This window comes from Leuresthes tenuis, unplaced genomic scaffold (assembly GCF_036924035.1).
Source record: "Leuresthes tenuis unplaced genomic scaffold, fLeuTen1.0.hap1 SCAF_13, whole genome shotgun sequence".
Lineage (NCBI taxonomy): Eukaryota > Metazoa > Chordata > Actinopteri > Atheriniformes > Atherinopsidae > Leuresthes > Leuresthes tenuis.
Window position 1 is genome coordinate 11,969,835 of NW_027325367.1, and position 20,564 is coordinate 11,990,398.

General features: G+C 40.5%; 2 protein-coding genes across 3 annotated transcripts; one reads left to right on the top strand and one right to left on the bottom strand.

Moving 5' to 3' along the window:
* Positions 1-460: 460 nt before the first annotated feature.
* Positions 461-2,946, top strand: alkal2a (ALK and LTK ligand 2a). The gene is made up of 5 exons (XM_072362214.1): positions 461-766; positions 1,113-1,166; positions 1,387-1,467; positions 1,587-1,661; positions 2,439-2,946. Exons 1-4 carry the CDS (start codon positions 475-477, stop codon positions 1,649-1,651), a joined length of 492 nt encoding a protein of 163 aa, XP_072218315.1. The 5' UTR covers positions 461-474; the 3' UTR covers positions 1,652-1,661; positions 2,439-2,946.
* A 2,862-nt stretch (positions 2,947-5,808) lies between these two features.
* acp1 (acid phosphatase 1) lies at positions 5,809-19,811 on the bottom strand. Of its 2 annotated transcripts, none has more exons than XM_072362436.1 (6): positions 19,747-19,811; positions 18,095-18,168; positions 17,279-17,392; positions 11,268-11,329; positions 10,195-10,300; positions 5,809-6,138 (listed from the first exon to the last, which is right to left on the bottom strand). In XM_072362436.1, exons 1-6 carry the CDS (start codon positions 19,787-19,789, stop codon positions 6,061-6,063), a joined length of 477 nt encoding a protein of 158 aa, XP_072218537.1. In that variant the 5' UTR covers positions 19,790-19,811; the 3' UTR covers positions 5,809-6,060. The 2 variants fall into 2 exon arrangements, with proteins under 2 accessions (XP_072218537.1, XP_072218536.1); XM_072362435.1 differs by lacking the exon at positions 17,279-17,392 and adding an exon at positions 17,461-17,574.
* Positions 19,812-20,564: the final 753 nt, after the last annotated feature.

A 20,564-nucleotide genomic window follows, 5' to 3' on the forward strand; every position in this document is an offset into this window, starting at 1 on the left:
CAATTTGCTCAGTAAGGCGCGCACACAAACACTAGGCAAGACGGACTTATGGTGTGTGCTAAAATCCACCAAACAAACTTCACCTCTTTTGCATTTACAATGTGATGAAGGTTTGTGTGATGAATAATAGTGAGTGATGTGTGAATTATGGATGAAATGACGATAGAGAATGAGCGACTTCACAGATGTTAGACAGAGTGCGCAACTTCCACCAACTGTGACCCCATTTGCCAAATTAGTCCCACTGTGATCTGGACTTTGTGTCCCACAATCATTGTATTGTATTACTGTTTATTGTGGCTCTAATAGTATTTATGAGGCTGCAGTTAGAGTTGATCGCAGTTCTCGGTGGGTGGAATTGGATCCTGGTCATTCAAAGGTCGGAAATTTGACAAACCCCCTCGATCTCTCCCGCAGGTGTCCGGAGAGACAAGAGCTTACTTTCCCCCCGCCCCTACTCACGACACGGGAGCTATGAGCGGACTGCGCAAGCACGTCATGATGGGACTGGTGTTACTAATGTGCACGCTTACCGGGCACTGCAGCGAGAGCGCGCCCTCGACAGCTCCCACCTCGAATGCAGCGGCGGCCGGCGGGGACGCGCAGCGGGACTTGAGGCGGATAGTAGAGATCGTGAGACACGTGGAGGAGAACCGGGGACGACACGGCGCGAAAACGGAAGCCGTGCTAACGTCACGGATGGACAGCTCTTCGGTGGAGCAGAGAGATTTTCGCAACAGAACAGACAGAGGAATCCATGCTGTCGGTGAGTGACTGTTTGTCCTCTGGGTGGGATCCTTAAAGGTGGATGGAGGATGCTGTGAAGTTAAGGATGTAACCTGCTGGGATCCACTTTTATTTTTTATTTTTATTTGAAATGGCATCTGGCTGTGCAGATGTTATGCTTTGTCTTTCTGGGCCTTTATCTTTGTGTTTAATGGCTGCCACTCACTGTGATGTCTAGATTTATCCTGGTGTTGGTTTACAAAGGCGCCCTCTAACTGCTGTGGCGGAGGCTCCCTTGAGACACGCCTTCTAAGAAAATGTAGATGTGTTGCCATGGGCTTTCATGAAAACGTGTGACACTCCTCTTCTCTCTTCTCTTCCAACAGTTGTAGTCCCAAGGGACCTAAGAAAGAAGGAGAAGTTTCTAAAACACATAACAGGTAAGGCCTGACTGAAAGTTGCTGCTGTGACAAGTGTGTGAAAGTCAGAGACGCGTCCTGTGGACTTATGGCTCCCAATTTCATACGGACAATGACCGAGGCAGTCGAATCTACATGAAATTGAATTATAGCCTTAGATAAAAACCGTAAAACAGATGTTAGTGCAGGTGCCTGTAAAGCTGGAAATGTGCTTAAAGGCCGCTCTCTTCTCCTCTGTCAGGTCCGCTCTACTTCAGCCCCAAGTGCAGGAAGAATGTGTACAAAGTTTACCACCACACCAGAGACTGCACGATACCTGCATGTAAGCTGCGATCACTCAGGCCCTCTTACACTACCAGGAATGACTTTGTCAATCCAATGTCAACACGCTGTATGAAAAGAACCCGCTCACTGTCTTTCCGCTGTATTTTCTCTTCTCAGACTTCAAAAGATGTGCGCGACTTCTCACTCGGCTAGCCGGCAGCCCACAGTGCACAGAGGGGTAGCACACACAAGGTACCACGATGCTTTCACCTCTAACTCAAACAGAACTGTTGCAGGGAGAAAATGTGTCCACAGCGCGGGTCAGCTGAGGGCCCTTGTGTGTTGCTGGGCTTTGACAGGCCGCGTACGTTTGAGCGTGCAGTTATTTCTGCTTCTCTGGCATGTGACAAGGAGGAAGTAGCTGGAGAAACTCAGACTAATCAAAAATGGGACTTCAGATAGATACAACGTGCAATATTCTACTTTTGGATAATGATACTGATGATTTAAGGCCAAAGCAGCATGCTTTTATAGGGCTACAGACACGTGGTGTATATTGTCCATAAGCATCACAGGTTCTTAAACAGGCTGTATTTGTGCAGCACACAACTTTCACTGAAACTGTCTGCTTCATGAGGCATTTTTCATCATTTTGCAGTGGCTAATGGTCTTTTTTGCTGTTGCACTTTTTACCATTTGCTCTATTCTACAGCCATAGATCATAAATCAGGGCTTCCTCTTGCAGAGGAGCGTTTGTAAAGCATGGCATTACTGCTTAAAGTAGAGATTGAAGTTCCATTTGCCATCGCTGCATCATATAGTCTTAAAGAATGGATGATCATGATCATTCAAGAGTTCAGTTTGGCTCAGCCATTTGTTCTTAGTGATGATGTGTTTGGTGTGTTAATACGCGCAGGTTTCTGTGATGGCAGATCTGTGTCAAATTAAGTTTCTTGATGTATCATTTGTGATTCTTGAGTGTTGCCAAGTTTGAGATGATGCTGAATATCATTCCCTCTGTCGTTGCAGGGTGAAGCCAAACACGAGTACTCCAGAAGAAAAACATGTATACTTTGGGGAAAGAAAAAAAAAGTGCCTTGGACAGTGAGAGGGGAGCCTAAATCTGACCAGCCCGTCTTACATTAGGCACAGCATTGTCCTTCACTCAGGTCCCTTCTGCTAAGGCACGACTTGCTGCCACCACTCTGGTTGAGCCTCGAAGGTTGCTGTCACCACATGGAAGCAACCAGGCATCAAAACCCAGATGAAGTCAAAGATGAAAGTGGTGAAAGTAACAGAAATAAATACAAAAAAGTTGAAGTGGAGAAGAAAAAGAGAAAGTTGCTGAAATAAACAAACCAGGGGCCTTTTATTACTGCAGGAACCCAAAAAGATGTCTTAAAGCAAAACGATTACAGAATCTAGAATGACTTGCCTTTTGCAATTGGTTTGCCCCGTTTTGAGTGTTTGGGTTTGAGTTCATCTTTTCTACTGCACTACCTAGACTGTGTGTTATCTTCTCGTTTTGTTTTGTTTTTTTAAAGAAAAAAAGCTCTCGCAGTCCCCCTGCCGAGAGTCACAGCTAGTGTTCACAACAAACTGTGACTAAATGAATAATTGCATGATCATTTTTCGGCTTCTTTGTGCAACATGACAAAGGAAAGTGTTTTATGTTAGTCACAGTTTCCCTGTGGATCTTGCGTGGTAAAGCCTGAAATGTATGTATTTGAGTCGTCACAGGGTTCCACTGTACCTAAAATATAAGCCTCGATCATTAAAACCAGGAGTATCATGTACATATTGTAAAGTAAGGCATACGAAAAAATCTACCCAACTACCATAAATTAACATGGCTGTCATTTAGCAAAAGGGTGTTATATAAATACATATATATATTTAAAAAATTGAAATATATTTAAATAAATTATGAGATTGGTACAAAATGACTCGGCTTTGTCGTCTTGTGCAGTATTTTTCTTTGCATTCCCATCTTGAAATGAAGAATGCTCCCCGAATGACCACATGACTGGACTGAGTCCTGGGACCGCAGATCCGGTGAACTTCCCACTGCGGCTTCAGACGGACCGTTAAAAAAAAAAGGTCAAACTCCGAGAGAGCAAAGTGTTTTTCTAGTTTGAAATAGATGTTGTTGCAAAATCACTTCGTATGTGATCACTTTCCAGAGTGTGAGTCAGCATATTTCTGTTGTTTTATTACATTCACACTGAGAAAGAGGTTCCTCGAGAAGACTCGCTCATTTCCACAGCAGATTTTCAGCTTTTATCTCCATTGGTACGGATCCACGGCAGATGGTTTTTGTTGCATTTTGCCATGGTTTTGAGATTTCTGCAGCCACTCGCGTTGAGTTCATTCAATTTGTTTTCGTTTATGAATGACAAAAACATTCAAGAACAAGATTGTTCAGACTCCTGGTCCCAGTTGCATGATGGACCTCACCGGGACCAGTGCTCATTGAAACTACTTTTCAACTAAGGCTTTTCTACCTGCCCTGAGTTGTATCACAACACCTGAAAAACCTTTTAAAACCGTACATCTGGAATATTCATTTGCCTGCCTTCAAACCCAACAAGAAAGTAACAGCAAACACTTAAGTATCCCACTGAGAGCAACCCAGGATGCACAAAAACCAGAAACCTGAATCATTTAGCAATTATATCATTTGCTCCTGCGTTTTTCTCACCGTGACCTGTCAACACATCTTCTGTAAGACAGCTTACTCCCACTTTGTATGAGTTCTTTCTAAAGACAAAGGACAAAACAGTATTTTGTGGCTGAACCCATCAAGGCTGTAGTTTCAAATGTTAGCAAAGCGCCAAAAACACTGCGGGAAAATACTCTCCCATGCAAATATCCTGTAGGAAGAATTCTACAAAACTAAAATGACAGGAGAGGACACCGGAAATCGTTCAAAACTTTGATTTTTGGAGAGAAATTCAACTGCTTGAACTTTTAGCGAAATCAGATCACAAAGTCTAAAGATTAAAAAAAATGGAAAAAACCACCTGTTAAATATTTTTATTGTAATCGTCCATCATATAAAATCCCTTTCTTCAAGCTAACCAGTAACTTGAGAAGTTAAATCAAGTGTCATGACTTATTTTTCCCTCTAAATTAGTCACTCGCCACCTCCGCCTAATGAGATAGTACGATTACGTCTAAGTGCTGAAGGTTTGAGCTACCAAACATTTTTAGTAGAAGGGATGTGGGGGAACGGAGTCCAGTTTTCAGCGCTAACGGCACTGTGCAGCGGCATCTCCCTCCTGAATGCGTCTCCACGTTACTGTGGTTGATCTACATAACATGCTGTCAACAGTTGTCAATGGAAAAACTTTCAAGCAAAGTTATACTCCCCATGAAACCTATTAAAAACATGAAGCATTTGGCGGCCCCGGGCCCTCTCTGCTGTGGTTCTGTGAGCGCTCCGATGGTGTTTCAGCGTTTCCTCTGATTGGATCCGAGTGGAGTTGGTTGTAATCCAGAACACCTGGGCCAGTCCACCACGAAGTTATCTTAACTCTGCACGGCCGCGTCTCACTCCGGGCAGAATGCTTTCTTTTCTCTGCGTTATCTTCTAGCTTTGTTTTACCTTCGCAACATACGCCCCCAATTCCAGCAGTTTTCTTTTATCATCACTTAAATCAATTTGTCAGCTTCCTTTGTTGGGTCCTTTGAAAACACTCAGAGCAGCAAAGAGAAAAGAGGGATTTTTCAGAGACACATAAGTGGAGTTATAAAACGAGAAAGAGAAATCAGAAATGTTGTTTTCAAAGTTGTTTCATCGTGAATATACGCGGTCTGTGCCGGACAGCCAAGTGGCCCTAATATTTACATTCACAGAGGACTGATTGCTGGAAGGTAGAAACCCTCCAGTCACCAGTTGGTTCATCTTTCCCCGAGCCCCACCCTTGTTTAATGATTTACAGCCGTCTCCCACTGTGGTAAAATCACGACTCCACAATGAGGGGGTGAAATGCGCGCGCTGGTCATCTGTATTAGTGTTGGGAAGACCAGCAGCTGTGGGAGTAACACCCCTTCAGAAACAGGTGGTGACTGGCACAGAGCAGAAGAGTCTATCAGTGAGGGAGTGAGGGAAGAAAAGAAAGCAAACCAACTTTTCTTATTTTTCTTTGAGAAGAATTAATAAGAACATATTTTTCTGAGAGCCTATAAACCTGTTTGTCTCCAGCGTCCTAAATTTTAGATCCCAAGATATCAGTCGAACAGTATAAAGAGGACACCTAAAACTGTATTGCAGAAAATGCACGTTTGTTGGAGGGAGAGGGGCAGCTGTCATAGGATTCGTCAGCCTTTTACGTTAATTCATTTGAACAGTTTGGCAAATTTCTTAACAGATGAATGAATGGAAAAAAAAAAAAAAAACTGTCCAAACTGCCTTTATTGACTTCAATCATCAGCATTAAAAGTCTATAAACCCATAGACTGCACGATGTGTGCATGAGATTTTCCACACCGACACAGTTTTCTCCTGGTTTTTCAGCTACAGTTGCAATGTGGTTATACAGATAAGTGCTTATGTGACAGACGAAACATATTAGGTTGTAAATTCCTGTCCCTCCATCCCTCCATCCATCCATCCATCAGAGGAATGATACTTTAAGGTCGGCCGCTGTTAGGCGTTCATCTCGAGGAAAGCTTTGCAGCATCGTACACACTGATCATACACCTTTTCAAAGTCTTCGTCGCTTCCCTAAAAAGACAAAACATTAAAAAGTGGAGATTCAATAAAACACAGTTGCATGGATGTAACATAAGAAAGAGCCGCTCTATGGAGGTGGATTCAAAACACACCAAAATGATAAAAAGGACAGTTTCTTACTCGACCGGAAAATTATTTTCCCCTCATGCCGGCAGCCAAATTGTCAATACTGGTGCCAAGTGGCTTTGGATTGTTGAGTGATGAAGCCCACACTCAAATTTGGTCACATGGCTCTTAGTCAAGGAGCTGTATACCGCCAAAAGAAGCAAGGGTACTTTAAAAATGTTGGACGTTCCAGTTTATTGTGGTTTTGGCTGAGATATGAATGTTTTTGTTGTTTCTTTTTTTTATTCTGGAAAGACTTTTCTCAATATATATATATATATATATGTGTGTGTGTATATTCATGTATATCTCAACAAACTGGTTCACAAGTGAGGCGAGTTTGCTTTGCTATTGAGAGAACTCCGACTGAGATTGCTATTCATCTCTGTGAAGCAAAGCTTTTTCCAACAAATAAAAATGACTTTTAAGACTTGGAAGTGGAGTGTAGATGTGTTAGGTTGAAAAAAATTCTAAAATGTATCCTCTGGTATATCACAAAAAAAAAAAAGAAAAAAAAATCCTCTGATATTTCACAAAAAAAACAAACCATACTGGCCACCATAGAACTTTATCTATTGGGCATCTTGGTGCAGTAGTTGCCAGATAAACTCGGGATACTTCGGACTGGACCAACATGCTGACACGAGGCTGTTAGCGTGGCTCACAAAACACCCAGAGGTGTAATTCGATAGGTTATACCTTCAGTTTACCGACAGCGGTGGAGAAGGATTCAATTCTGTTAACAAAGTGGCTTTTCTGGGTCTGTTTATGGGTGAAATAGAACTGGTAATCAATGTGTCAGTTAAAGTACTAAACAGGGAAAAAGCCAAAGGATGGAAAGGATACGTTCAGTGAGACCACAATTTCATCATTAAACCCACTCTAAACAGAGAAAAGGAACATGTTTGCATTTATCTCCACACTGACAGTGATCTGGCAGCTTTTTGCTCCTTTTGCTGTTGTGCCATGTGGTTGCTGGCGAGGGACCCCAACTCAGCACTGTTAAGTGTCCAAAGCACTGGTGAAGAGACCTATGAAAACACACTTTAATGCCGATCACCGCACAAAGAAACACAACGTCCAAACGAGAACCCAATACAACCGTCTACGGTCGTATAAACAGTGGTGAGCTGCAAGCTCGTCTTCTCTCCACATCCCGAATAACACTAGGACTGTTTTATTTGGAACGCAGCTTCCAAGACATGTAACAGAGCAATAAAGATAGGAACAAATGCAGAATGATTTGTTCAACAGAGCTCTCAGACCACACAAAGAAGACGATTACTCATTACGGAACGCTTCAGTGTTTGTTTAAATGCTGTGTGAAAACATGAAAGTCTGAGGAGCGAGGATGCATTTCCTGAATTCATATCGATAAGTTATCGCTGCTACTCAAACTCTTAAGCCTTCCCATGCTTTTCTCCAACCTCTGCCTTTTTTCACTCACAACCCTCCAAAAAAAAAAAAAAAAAGATAAAAAGCTGCCAAGAAGCTTTTCCCAGATCATCTGGCAGGGCTTTCGACTGTGGAGAGAGCATGTAAAGAACAAAAGAGTTGAGTGAGTCACGGAGCGTGAAAAGCCAAACCAATCGGAAACCAGACAACATCTCAAATGTTGAAGTCCAAGTAATTAAAGCAAAGCGCTGTAAAAGTAACCTGGTGCGATGTGCACTGATCTGAAAGGCTCGAATAGCGTTTCTTTTTTCTTCCGTTTCCAGCAAGCAACTGATCCGTTTTATTGCTACAGTGCACATTGTTTGGTTTTGTAGCTGTTTATTACATAAAACGTGCCGAGACAAGATTCCCCATTCTCCCTGTAGACGGAGAAATGTCTCTACGACTACCACATGCACCTGAAGTCTGACAGAGTCCATCCAAAACCATAAAATGCAAACAAATGACTGCGCTGTTTAACGTTTCCTGTTCTTTATCATGTCTATCAAACCATTCTCAGGATACATCATGTAATGATTCACGAAGAGCACTGCCATAAAAAGAACAAAGACTTTTTTATGTTGTTAAATCCATAATTTATCATCAGACCGTTTTACAATTAGTTTCAGAGGCCCAGAAAGCAGTTTTTGTCCTGACTCTGCTGTTTTTTTTCCTTTTTTGTGATTCGCCTGTTCCCGTCTTTCTCGTTTTAAGTGGACAAGACAAAGACAAGACAAAGGGAGGGTGGAGGAAGAGGAGAAGCTCCAGTCAGAGCATAGAGCAACAACAGTGGTGTGGAGGTTGTTGAACTGAGCTTTTAAACGCACCATCTGCAAAGTCAATAACTTTTTTCCCTTTTTTTTTTTTTAACCATATCAAAGGAAATGCATGGATCCAAACTTCCTTTTACTCAAGCTCCTTGAATCTTTATCCAACTTTGATGGAATTCTATGTGGCTGAACTGAATTCTACATGATTTCGTGTAATTCTTGCTGTGGTACAGATGAAAATCCACTCAAGATCAGGAGTTTTTAAAATGCATCAGGGCAACAGCGTCCTCTGTTAAATGTCCTTTCCTGATTTTTCCTGATTTGTTTTTCTTTTTTTAATCGATTGAATGATTGGTAAACTTGTGATTACATCTCATCGATCATCGTATTGATTTGTTTCAAGTTGCTTTTTTTTCCATCTGCAGCATGTGAAGCGCTGTGCAACATTTGTTTAATAAAGTGTAAATAGCGTTTCACATTATTACAATTTAGGTACTCAACATGGAAAAATGCTAAAACTCGGAAATATTTGATATTTTATTGTATAACCGACTGGAGAGTGTAGTGTAAGACTGCCGCCTTTCATCTGGGTGACTGGGATTCAAATCCTGACACCCCCCCGATTTTTGGCCCATTTCACATAGCCCAGAGTTACTCTAAAAATCCAATTTGGAAACCAAGAACACCAATTTCTCATGTTCCAATAAGAACAATATTTTCCCCCCCATTCTTGCTGGGTCAAGGATTTCGGCTGCTCAACAGGTTGCTGCCTCCTTGGATGCATTTATTTCCCACTTCATAATACTTTAAATCTTTTCAGCCGGTCAAAGAGCTGAACTGTAAGCAGGCCAGTTTAAAGCCTGCTTTTTTATAGCTGCGCTGTCATAATATGTGCAGGGAGTGGTACGGCATTGTCTTGCTGAAATGCGCAAAGCTTCATCAGGGGATGCAGTGACAAGCTGTGCTCACTGAAAATGGTTTTAAAAGTGTTCCCGGCCCGGATTCGGAGGTCCGGAGAGCTCACTAATTCAGTTTTTAATAGATGTTATGCAGTGGAGACGATGACATCCCCCCCAAATCATTGCTAATACTGAACTTTTTTCCAGCTTGAGTTTTCTGTGAGGTGATGAAGACCTTCCCAATTGTCTTTTAAGAAAAACACAGCCTTTCTGGAACAATTTTCACACCCAATCGTGTGGCTGATCTCTTGTAAGTTTACATTATCAGTCTTTAGATATTCCACTTTTATTTCTTTTAATTAATGACACAACTTTTGCCCTCTTTTGTAGGCCTGTTCAGACTTATTTTTTTGACCGTTCTGATAACATTCAAATTGAGGCTGAACATATGAACATAAAAATAAATTTCTCTGTTTTTTATTGGGTCCTTTTGTACCATTTTTAATCGAATCCAGGGGTTACAGTAAACTGCTTAATGTACAGTGTACAACACTGTGGTGTTGTATTTGTTTATGGATGAATTAGTTGGTTAAAAATAAACAGTTTTATTCAATAGCTTCAACCAAATACAATTGAAAAATCATAACATTGAAGAATCCAGCCTTTCCCCATAGTTATTTGCATTATTGGGGCTATGGAAATTAAATGATACATTTATACAGGACTGTCCAAACACTATCAAATATATTCTCAGTATATGCTAACTGATCAAATAAAACAAAGAATAATCTTTCTTAGGCTATGGAATATTAAACATAAGAGTTTACTGGAATACTTACATAATACGGGTCTTTGATGATCAGCTGCTTCTGGGGGTCGTATGAACCGAGAAGCTCAATCTTTGCTTTGTGGTCTTTCACAGACTTCGCCTTTCTTTTCAAGTCACTGTGAAGACCAGAGAAAATATGTAAACCCAGGAGAGACGGAGCAGGAAACAACACTTGAAGGTTTCAGCACGTGACCACTGGATCAGCATGAGAGACTTTTTTATAAGAAACATAGGAAGGGTTAATATGCCATGTGGGTAAGAGCCGGAACATGTTATCCTCTGCCCAACGTCTTTATTACCAAGGTGAGAGGAAAGGCATTTCGATTCTCCTGTACGTCCCACACATTTAGTGAATTAACAATAAAAATCTTTGAATCCTTGAAGTGCCATCCCATATTAGAGTCTGTATCATTAACATTGCTTCAAATCCCCAACAAACAACTATCAAAGTTATCTCTGCTACAGAAAGAGTGAACAAAAGTCTGGTACAAATGGTAAATGGTTGTAAAATTAAAATCAAGCTTAAAGATATTCAGGTTTGTCTCAAACTAAAGCAATGAAATAGGAGCTCAAATAATTAATGGACTATCTTGGTCTTGAGAAAAAATATGCAGAGGGAAAAGGAGGAGGGGGAAGAAAAAAAACACACTGCCCAAAGAGCAAAGACGAGGCATCCAAAGAACTCAGTAAGCTGCTTACAGATCAGATCTGCCATAGGCATGTGATCTCAAAATGATCCCTAAATGTTCAAAGTAGCAAAAAATATCCCTCCCCCTGACCTTTGGAAAGAGCTTAAGAAAGGGTATTGCTCATTAAAGGGAGGCATTCACCAACAAGTTAGTTATAGCTCAATGTTAGCACCATACTTAGGTGAAAGTGAACGAATAGCACAGATGGCAGTCAAGACTGTTGACAACCTAGTATGACCCCTTTTGAGGCAAATGCTTTCTTTTAGTCCAACGCAACCATTACCATTAGTAAGATGTGACACTAGTGGGGGGGGGTTCAGCGCATGTGTGTCCGGCTGCAATCAAAACTCTCCGAAAAAACAAACACTGCTGTTGTGGGCTGAAATAACCGTACCTCAAATTGCTCTCATCCATGCAAAGAATGTATTCGAAGCTCATGAAGTCTTCCTTGGTCACCTGGAAGTGGGATAGAAAAGCAGAACAAAGCAAATATTAGGTTTGGCTCCGAGTGGAAACACAGTACGGACAGCAGAGACTCCCTCTGGTCCTTCTGAAAGGGGAGAATCTTACGCAGTAAACATCAATCGCTATCAAACAAAGACGGTCTTCTCTCTGTCGTCCGCCCTTTAAGTAACACTCTGCACAAGTAAAACAAGTGAGCCGCATCAGAAAATCTACCATTTATGACATTTTCATCTGCAGCAGTGTCATCAATCTACATGTAATCATTACTCAAACACAAAGGAGCTCAACTGTTAGTCACAAGCAAACAAATTAGAAGAAAAGTGATCCTGTGTTGCGTTTTCATTTTCATTTTAATGACAGTCATTTACGGTTTTGCTAATCGTACTCCTGACGCTGTGTCGGCCGTGTTCACACACTGCTAATCCAAACAAACATCTCCCTCTGCTGAGCGGTGAACCACTTTAAGGTGAAGCAGTCGTGGGAAATTCCGTTTGTCACCCAAGATTCTTCTGTTCCGTTCATCTAAAGGACAGCTACGGAAGTAGTCCAAAAGTCATTTCCATCAGCTCATGATCTTCAATTTTTGCAATTGGCCGGTGGACTAAGAGGCAGGGATGCAAACAAAAGGCTGCAGCTCCTCAACCAGGTAACCAGCTTTGCTTTGCCATCTTGTGCTGCAAAGTACTTCAGCATCCGGTGGAAAATCTAAAATAAAACCTCCCTGTGTGCCTGCAATCATTCATTGCTGAAGTATAACAACATTTTAACTGAGAGTCTTGTCTGAATTCTTGAAAAGTGGAATAGAAAATGTCTTTCTGTAAGAATGCACAGTGGGGGCAGTTTAATGGAAGAAGCAGAAATCTAAAGACATTAAAAATTCTATTTTCTTCTAGAAACTGACAGACTGATCACTGATGACAGAGCAAAGAAAACCTATATATTCATATTCTGCCGCAACAACGATCCATGTTCTTCCAATCTATTGCTGCCACATGTCAGATTACTGTATTGTTAATTTCACTCACTCTTAAGGTTCATTCCCACCCAGAACAACAGAAATGTCAATAACTGACGATGACCTGAGCATTCACACCGCTGAGCAATGACACTCTGTAAGCAGTGAGGTGAAGCATACGATGAAAGCTGTGATCAGGCCCTAAAATGGATTTGGACATGGAGTTTCAGCACATAAGTAGGTTATTTAAGAAAAAACAGCTATTTCTTACACCATCAGCGAGCTCACATAAGGGCAGGAAAAGGCAAACAAGACACTGATGAAGAAACTGATTTAGCTCTTACTATTTAAAAAAAAAAAAAAAAGACTTGACCCTGGCTGTAGTCTTTTTTCACCTTTTCCTTTTTTGTAAATTGTTCCAAAAGTGCTCTTAACACTGTCTGCTACCATCAATCATGTTACAGTTGGGTGTGGGACTCTAACGGTTTTTCCAACCATCTTTTTTTACAGTTATTGGTAAGAGTTAATGCCCTTTATGTCCGTCTCATAAACGGTGATAATCTGATCTCTGTGCTCCTGCTGATCTGGCGCTCTCACAGTTTAAATGAAGCAGTAATAATCCTCTTTTTTTTTCTATTTTAAAAAATAAAAAAAGCCCTGTGCAACCTCTCTTCACTCGGCTGACAGAGATCTTTGGTTGATTTCTGCAACATCTGGCAGAGAGTGAGCAGGGAGGCTTTCACTGTAAATGAAGAATGAGCAGGGAGATGCAAATAGGTTCAGCCTCCGATAAAAACCTACAGATAAAGCCCTAATGAAGCCGTGCGGGGATGGTACTGTAACACTGTAAAAATAAACCAACGGGCCTTTTCCACAGAGGACGCTTTGACATGTCACCGTAAGAGAAGCAGTTTGGCTGTGTCCTGGAATTGTATCGAATAAATTCACCATCAGATGTTTATACTGTTGACATTAACGAGGACTCGTGCTTTTTTCTCACTACAAGCCAGAATGTCAGCTGTGAAAACGTCCCGTCGTCTCAAACATGCTCATATTTCAAAACCGAATAGCACAAAAATCTGATGGCACCACCATTAATGTCATTGCAAAGAAAAAACATTTGTGAATATCTGAAACTCAAACCCTCATTCCTGGCTGGTGCGACGGTGCCTAATGAAATAAAGGTGACTTAAAAAAACACCAAATTACAAACTAAAAAGAAAAATGCAAGCAAAGGCCGTACATAAATTAAAGAAAAAAAAAAAAAAGAACTTGGTAGTGTGTGTGCATGATCTATCAAGTCAAATCTATAATAAGCACAGCAGCACAGCTGCACGAGTTCATCAGAACAAATAAGGAGCAGGGAGGAAAAAATGCAACTAAAAGTATTTGAATCTCAACATTTCTCAAACTTCTCTGCACATATACAACCTCTGTATAACCTACTGAGGGGATATAAGTGCATTTCTCATAAATTAATCCCATCTGGCTTCCAGTGGGTGGGGATATCGTTGTTAAATACTTTGAGATTAGCCCCACTAACCGACCGACACACAAACTTTTAACATTTCAATAAGGTGTCTGTACTTTGAGGCCTGTGCAAAACAACGTTCATGGTGCAGTCATTTAATCAATATTTATATGTGACTAATAAACCGTTTTTCTCTTTTGATAGCAGCGGTGGGAAAGAACTCAAGTTGAAAAATGTTTTTGTGCAGCGTCAAAACTAAAAAGATGACAGGTGAAATTAATGTGATTACAGCAGGATGATGGTATTTTGGCTAAAAGTCAGGTTCATTCCTCAAATGTTGATTTAACGATAACATATTGACGAGTACGAAATCAAAATTTCAACTCTCTTAAATCTCATGAGTGGGTGGCAGATTGTGATAAGAGGGGAAAAAAAATAGTCCATGTCACTTCTTACGGATCACGTCTGAGAATGTTTGTTCAATCAAAAAAAGAAAAAACACGCTTGTTTGTTTGGGGACGTCGAGGTCTCCAAACAATCTCCCACTTGGCCGGTCTGCTGGCCGTACCAGAAGTTCAGCATGGTGGGAGGGTGGGAGCAAAAGGCCAGTGACAGAAACTAAAAGGCTGATAAAGGAAAAGGAGGAAAAAGGCAAAAGCTTGTCAAAGCTCATTGTGTGGATTTGGCTTGGCTTAAGCCAAGGGGTCTAGCCTCCCCATACCTGATTTAAGGAGATTAGATGCGAGTCTGACGGAACAGGTTTGCTGTTAAGACAAACCACGGAGGCGGCAGATCTCAAGCACGGGGTGAAACCCCCAAAGCTCTCTCACATAAGAAGGAGGAAAAAAAAAAAGCAGTTCTTTAAGGGCACTGGGGAGTAGGAGTTGCTCTGAGGATGAGCCAGCGCAGCATAAAGCCTTAAGGCCCTACATGGACAAACATCTTGGTGTAATTTCAGGCCTGTTGCAGGATTTGAAACATGTGTGATATGGTGATTGCTACATTGGCTACATCAATATTTCATAAACACCACGGGTACTGACATTTTGCACAGCAGTATAGACATAGGAGCAGCCTGCAGTTTACATTAATCTTTTTTTTCCCCACAAAGTTAAGAGAAACCTGGTTAAAAGCTCATTTGAAATCATAATCTCAACAGGACTCATGACCCTATGGCACACAAAAAAACATCCCTGCAGTTAGTAAATACATTTAATATCATATAAATATATATAACAGACAAACAAATTAATAATAATGAACCGTCAAATTCAGAAAGCTCATACAGTTTTAAGATTATCAGCGCTGGAATTCAAGTGTAATTAGAATTGTTCATATTGTTGCTGCTTGTTTCCTGTACAAACAGAAGCTAAAGAAGTCACCGCCGTACAGCCCTATGATATCTGATTGGTTAGCTGGTTAACACCCTGACCCCCCCACCACCTTTCCATGTCCCTGCAACCGGTACTTTTGGTTGAATTTATAGTCTCGGAGGTAAAGATGTGAAACCTGGAGGAAGTATTTAAATTGGTGCACGCCCAAGGGAGTAGGACAAGTTATCAGCTTCTTTCTTTTGTTTTCCAGGAAACAACAGACTCTGAAGTGCCATTAAGGATGCAGAGGAATGCAAAACTATTCTGCTTCTGTGAACAGTTAAGTGAGCGCAAGATGAACAGATCTCCACAGGTTCAGTGCGAGCGGTACAAGCAGAAGCATTCTTCAAAAGATTATCAAACTATTTCTGTCTTGTACGTAAAAGAATGGAAACTGGAAAAGTTTGGGAAACTCACGAGATTTGAGGCTTGTTGGCTCAAAACTGGCTTGTTTTTTTTGTGCCTCAACTGTTTAAATAGTAGAGAGTGTAGGTGGGGACCGAGAGAAAAGGTGCTGCACCCAGCATCTTTTATGTCGTTGATCACTTTCAGTGGAAAGCCTCTGAACTTTTCACAAAGCACTGGTTTAGTGCTATAATAGTAGAGGATTATAATCTGCAGCCTCCACAGCAGTATATAGGTAGCACCTTCAGGTAGATGTTTGTCTCAGTTCATAATGGAATTAAGATACAGAGAAAACTAGAGATCTGGAACACCACAAATCTTTAAAGGAGAGCTGCTGGTAGTAATGTTTGACTGGTCTATCCAAACATCAGCTTTAAGCTTTAGGAAGATTTGGCAGACACTACAGTGATGGTGCACTGATCTACAGTCCATCGACACTTGCACAAAAGAAAAAAAAAAAGAAATTTATCTGCATGAAAAGGTCATCAGATAAGAAATCGTTCCTGCGTCCTCACCAAAGTTCAATGTGACAGATTTACAAATAAACATCTAAACAAGCCGGATGCAGTTTGGAAACAGAGATTCTGGATGGATGAATTTTGAACTGTCTGAACTTTTAGGCTGCAATGAGCAGAGATACTTTTCAAGGAAATGGTGCAGAAATGTATGAATATAACTCCTATCCATAAGTTAGCGGGGGCTCACACCAAAAGTTGAGGGAGGCTCAACTTTATGCAAATGAGCAGTGACGCGACGACAGCCAATTGGGGCCCATCTGGATTCCGAAGGCGGAAAAAATCCGGTGAAATTCTCCGTGAAGAGGCCTGTTTCTCAGGACATTGTGGACCCAAACGGACAAGTGACAACGGGACCTGCGTTTCCATTGCAAATATGCAGATGCAACACAAGGAAGGCTGCCCAGAGTACGATCCATGGTGAAAGAGCGAACCGATGTATGGATGGATTATTATATATGCCTGCTATTTGCTATACATATAAGCCCCGCCCCTTTGGCCGCTTCTGGCAGCAGAAACGGCGGGTTGTGAGTGTCGTGAGCAGCCGTGGCTTTTGGTGTGAGCCCCCGGTTAACCATAAGGGTGGATATTTTGGGTTTGTGTTGCAACCAGTGGAGTGAGGAACGTCTCACTGGTAGAGGCAAAAACAGATTCAGTCAAATTACGAGCAAATATCGTCTGTAAGCAAATATTAAGATTAAAAAAGGTTTATTTATCTAAAAAGACCTTAAAGAGTCATGATGACGTGGAAATAAGGAAGGAAGATGGAAATAAAAAAGCAATTCAGATTATAGATATAGGAAGCATGTCATTCTTAACTTTATGCCACTTGGACATCAGGTCGCCCTTTACTTACCTTTACTTACTCACAGTACCGAAACATTTTTCCAAAACTTTGCTGGCCACAGTACCTGCTACAGTTTAATTAAAATGCATAATATACATGTGTGTTATACTGATCTGCCTTATCTGCTATACTGATGTGGAGGTGCTATGAAACATATTTTTTAAACTGTAACTTATTTGTGTTGATCGTGTTTCAGTTTAAACTTTATTTTTAGACAATTTAATGTTAAACTGGTTAAAAATCCACAAAAAACAAAGTCTCAATCTGTCCCAGATAAATATGCACCAGTCATAGATAATAAAACTACTGAAGCAGCACCAAACACACAAAAACACAAGTGAGATGACAAGAGCCACGGGACATCTGGTTTGTACCTGTCGGGCCCTGTGGCTTGTCTCAATGCCATGCTTCCTGAGGCAAGCCAGGCCACGGGCGTCCGGTGAGCTGCCTATATTCCAGTCAGATGTGGCACCACTGTCTATGACCCACTGCAACAACAGAGAACAAAAAGGGGCCGCTAGCTACTGCTAAGAGGTGTAGAGGTGGGTGGTCGTACCTGCCTAGCCACATGCCTCATGGGCACGTCATGTCGCTTCATGCAGGCTTGACCGCGGTGGTCTGGAGGGTTTCCTATCTCATAGGTGGAGGTGGCAGCACTGTCTATCCTCCACTACGCAGAGTAGGGCATGGGGAACAATAACACAGGAAAATCCATTCATATTCTCATGCGAAATTAAGCTGTAGGTGTCTCAGTACTTGCTGCACAATGGTGAACTCTAGAGGAGTGACAGCGAAGGTCAAATCATGGGCACATGTTCGGAATCATTTTTGATTAACAGTCAGGTGATTATTTAACTTTAATTCATGTAACAGGAACCAAACGCATAGCTAGAGTTGCATGAAAAAAATCCATCTAATGCAATGTGTGTAACATTCTAGTTGTGGCGAATTTACAGCCTCTGTAATCATGTATTATAAGACATTACAATGAAGAACAATTTCATATTATCACCAACCAGGTGTTGACACAATACATTATTATTCAAGAACTGGAAATGATAAACTATCATCTATTAATATATGTAGTGAAGCATGCAGAACTAGTTTTGATATGGGTGTTCCAACTCTTTTCCCACAGTTGGAAAAATAATGTATTGCATAACAGAGAAATGAAGAACTAATGACCTTACCTTATCAACAACACCAGCATCTGTTGCCATCTTCATGAAGACAGCTTCGGCAATGGGAGACCTGCAAATGTTTCCTGTCAAAATTAACCAACAAACATTAATGTAGTCTGTCAAAACATACGGATTACTTTGCATTTCATTATGATGACTAGTTGTGTCGGTGCAGCCTACACAGCCTGTCAAAAAAAAGCACACTTTTAACAGTCAACACTTTGTCCTTGTGTCTTTGACAATCAAGTTCAAGGCAGGTGAGGAGTCGGGACTCCACTTTTAAATCTACAACAAAAAAGTTGTGATTGGTCATCATTTACTTCAGAATTTTTATTCTGCTAATGTAAAATTAAGCATAAAACTAACAATAACATGGTTACATGTTAAATCTAAATCATTTGCAAGACACTTAATGGTTAAGGCTGGGTGGTATGTTCACTTTTTTCCTCATATGATATATAATAAAACAACATTAGTTTAATTTGATGAGGTTTCAAATAACCTGTAAATAATCTGTAAAGCTGGATCAGCACTTTATCTCCCTCTGGAGCCGCAAGCAAGTAAAAGAAAAAGCTACATTCTTGTTCATAACTTCACAAACATTTTGGTTTTTTAAAGACTGTAACTATATTACTATATCTAAAAAGCCCCATGTCACAAATCTGATGACATTTCATACAAACTCTGAACTAGATTAACTTGCAAGCAAAAAATTGATCCCCCAGCACACTGAAATGACAGCCCCTCGTTTCATAATGAGCAAAAACACAAAGATGTAGGGGGATGGGGACAGATATACATACATGAATATAAAAGAAAAACAATTACTGAGAGGAAAATTACTTAAAACAAATCATACTGAGAAAAGTGGGGAATATACTATTTCGGAAACCTGATACATTTATTCTTCTTAACAATTTAAGAGCATTTTATTATATTTCAATTTACGTAAGAGCAACATAAATATATTTTTTTTGTTGTTTCAGTCCCCCATAGCAGTGGGTAATAGTGAAAACTTATATTCATCAAGAATTTGATCGTTTTCTCTCTACAATCAACACTTAAATATTGTGATAATAACATATTTTTCCCAAAATGAGACACTGCCAAGCCACATCAAAACACAACAGATTTACGGGCAAGTTTAATGTATTTGATATCACAAATGCATTTCTAATATCTTATTCACTGATTTATCACTAAATACTTTCTTAGTATACTGTAACAGAAAATTACAGCTGTTGACGTTTTACGATTCATATGAAAATCATTTACAGTTCACGGTGGACTGGACTCTGACATGAAATGAATCAACAGCTCACCTCGTGTCGAAAAAAAGTGTCTAAAATCAATGAAAGAAACATTACTCAGTATTACTCAACGTTTTTAACATCTTTGCCAGACTTGTCTGAAAACAGCTCGACATGAGAGCACGTAATCATCTAATTAAAACGGCGTGAGATGAAACTTTGTCCGGATGTTCGCATTCGCATCCACTGACAGTAACAGTTTGCGAGCTGCAACATTCAAGCTAACGCTCTTTTATACATCTAACATCTACTATACACCCCACTGAAATGTTACAATATGCTAAATTGACAGCATGTAATGTTTATTATAAAATACCGCAGCTGTTATATTTCAAAAGTTAGATTTCTTACCCAAACACACGAATAAAACCGACTTCGAGCTAGTGGTCGCCATGTTGATTCTATGGGTCCTGAATGACGCCAGAGCTGTAGACCAGCTGCTGCCTGAACAAAACTAATATGATTTTTTTCCAAAGAAAACTAAAGACTTGAAGAAAAAATATAAACTTAGAAGTCATTGGAACAAAATTAAAGTAGCTGAGGGATAGTGATGTTTAGTATTTCAATACGATGCATACTTGAAGCTTTAAATCATATAAATTATTTTTTTCTAAATCTTGAAAGCTTGCTGCTTGTATGAAATATGCTATATCATTTCTCGCTTAAATCGCTATGAGTAGCATGCTTCTGCTGAAAGTACCACTGGTAAAGGTAAAAATGTTGAGATTCTAATCTTTATGAAAATGTTAAACGTACAGGTCTCTTTCTCCACATGCAGATTACAAAGCACAGTTCAATTAATTAAACTGCTAAACATTTACTTTCTTCAATATGATTCACAGTAAGGATGATACATGGATTGCACCCTGGACATGCAACAACATGCCATATTCGACATGCATCAAAGTGAGCATGACCCTTAGGTGCCAGATGAAAAACATTGTTTAAAGTCACCTTTGTTTTGATATAGTTGATTTGGAGAAATTCTGCCTGTGAAAACTCACTAGGGGGCACGTGTCTCAGTATCTGATCATGTCATTCACAGTGGGCTTGGACCCTGAAATACTGTGAATGCTTTATACCTTCAGCTCAACACTGTGTCAGTTTTATACCCTCTTTTCAACAGAAGCCATCTGTTCTCAACTCTCACCTGAGTCTACCCTCAGGAG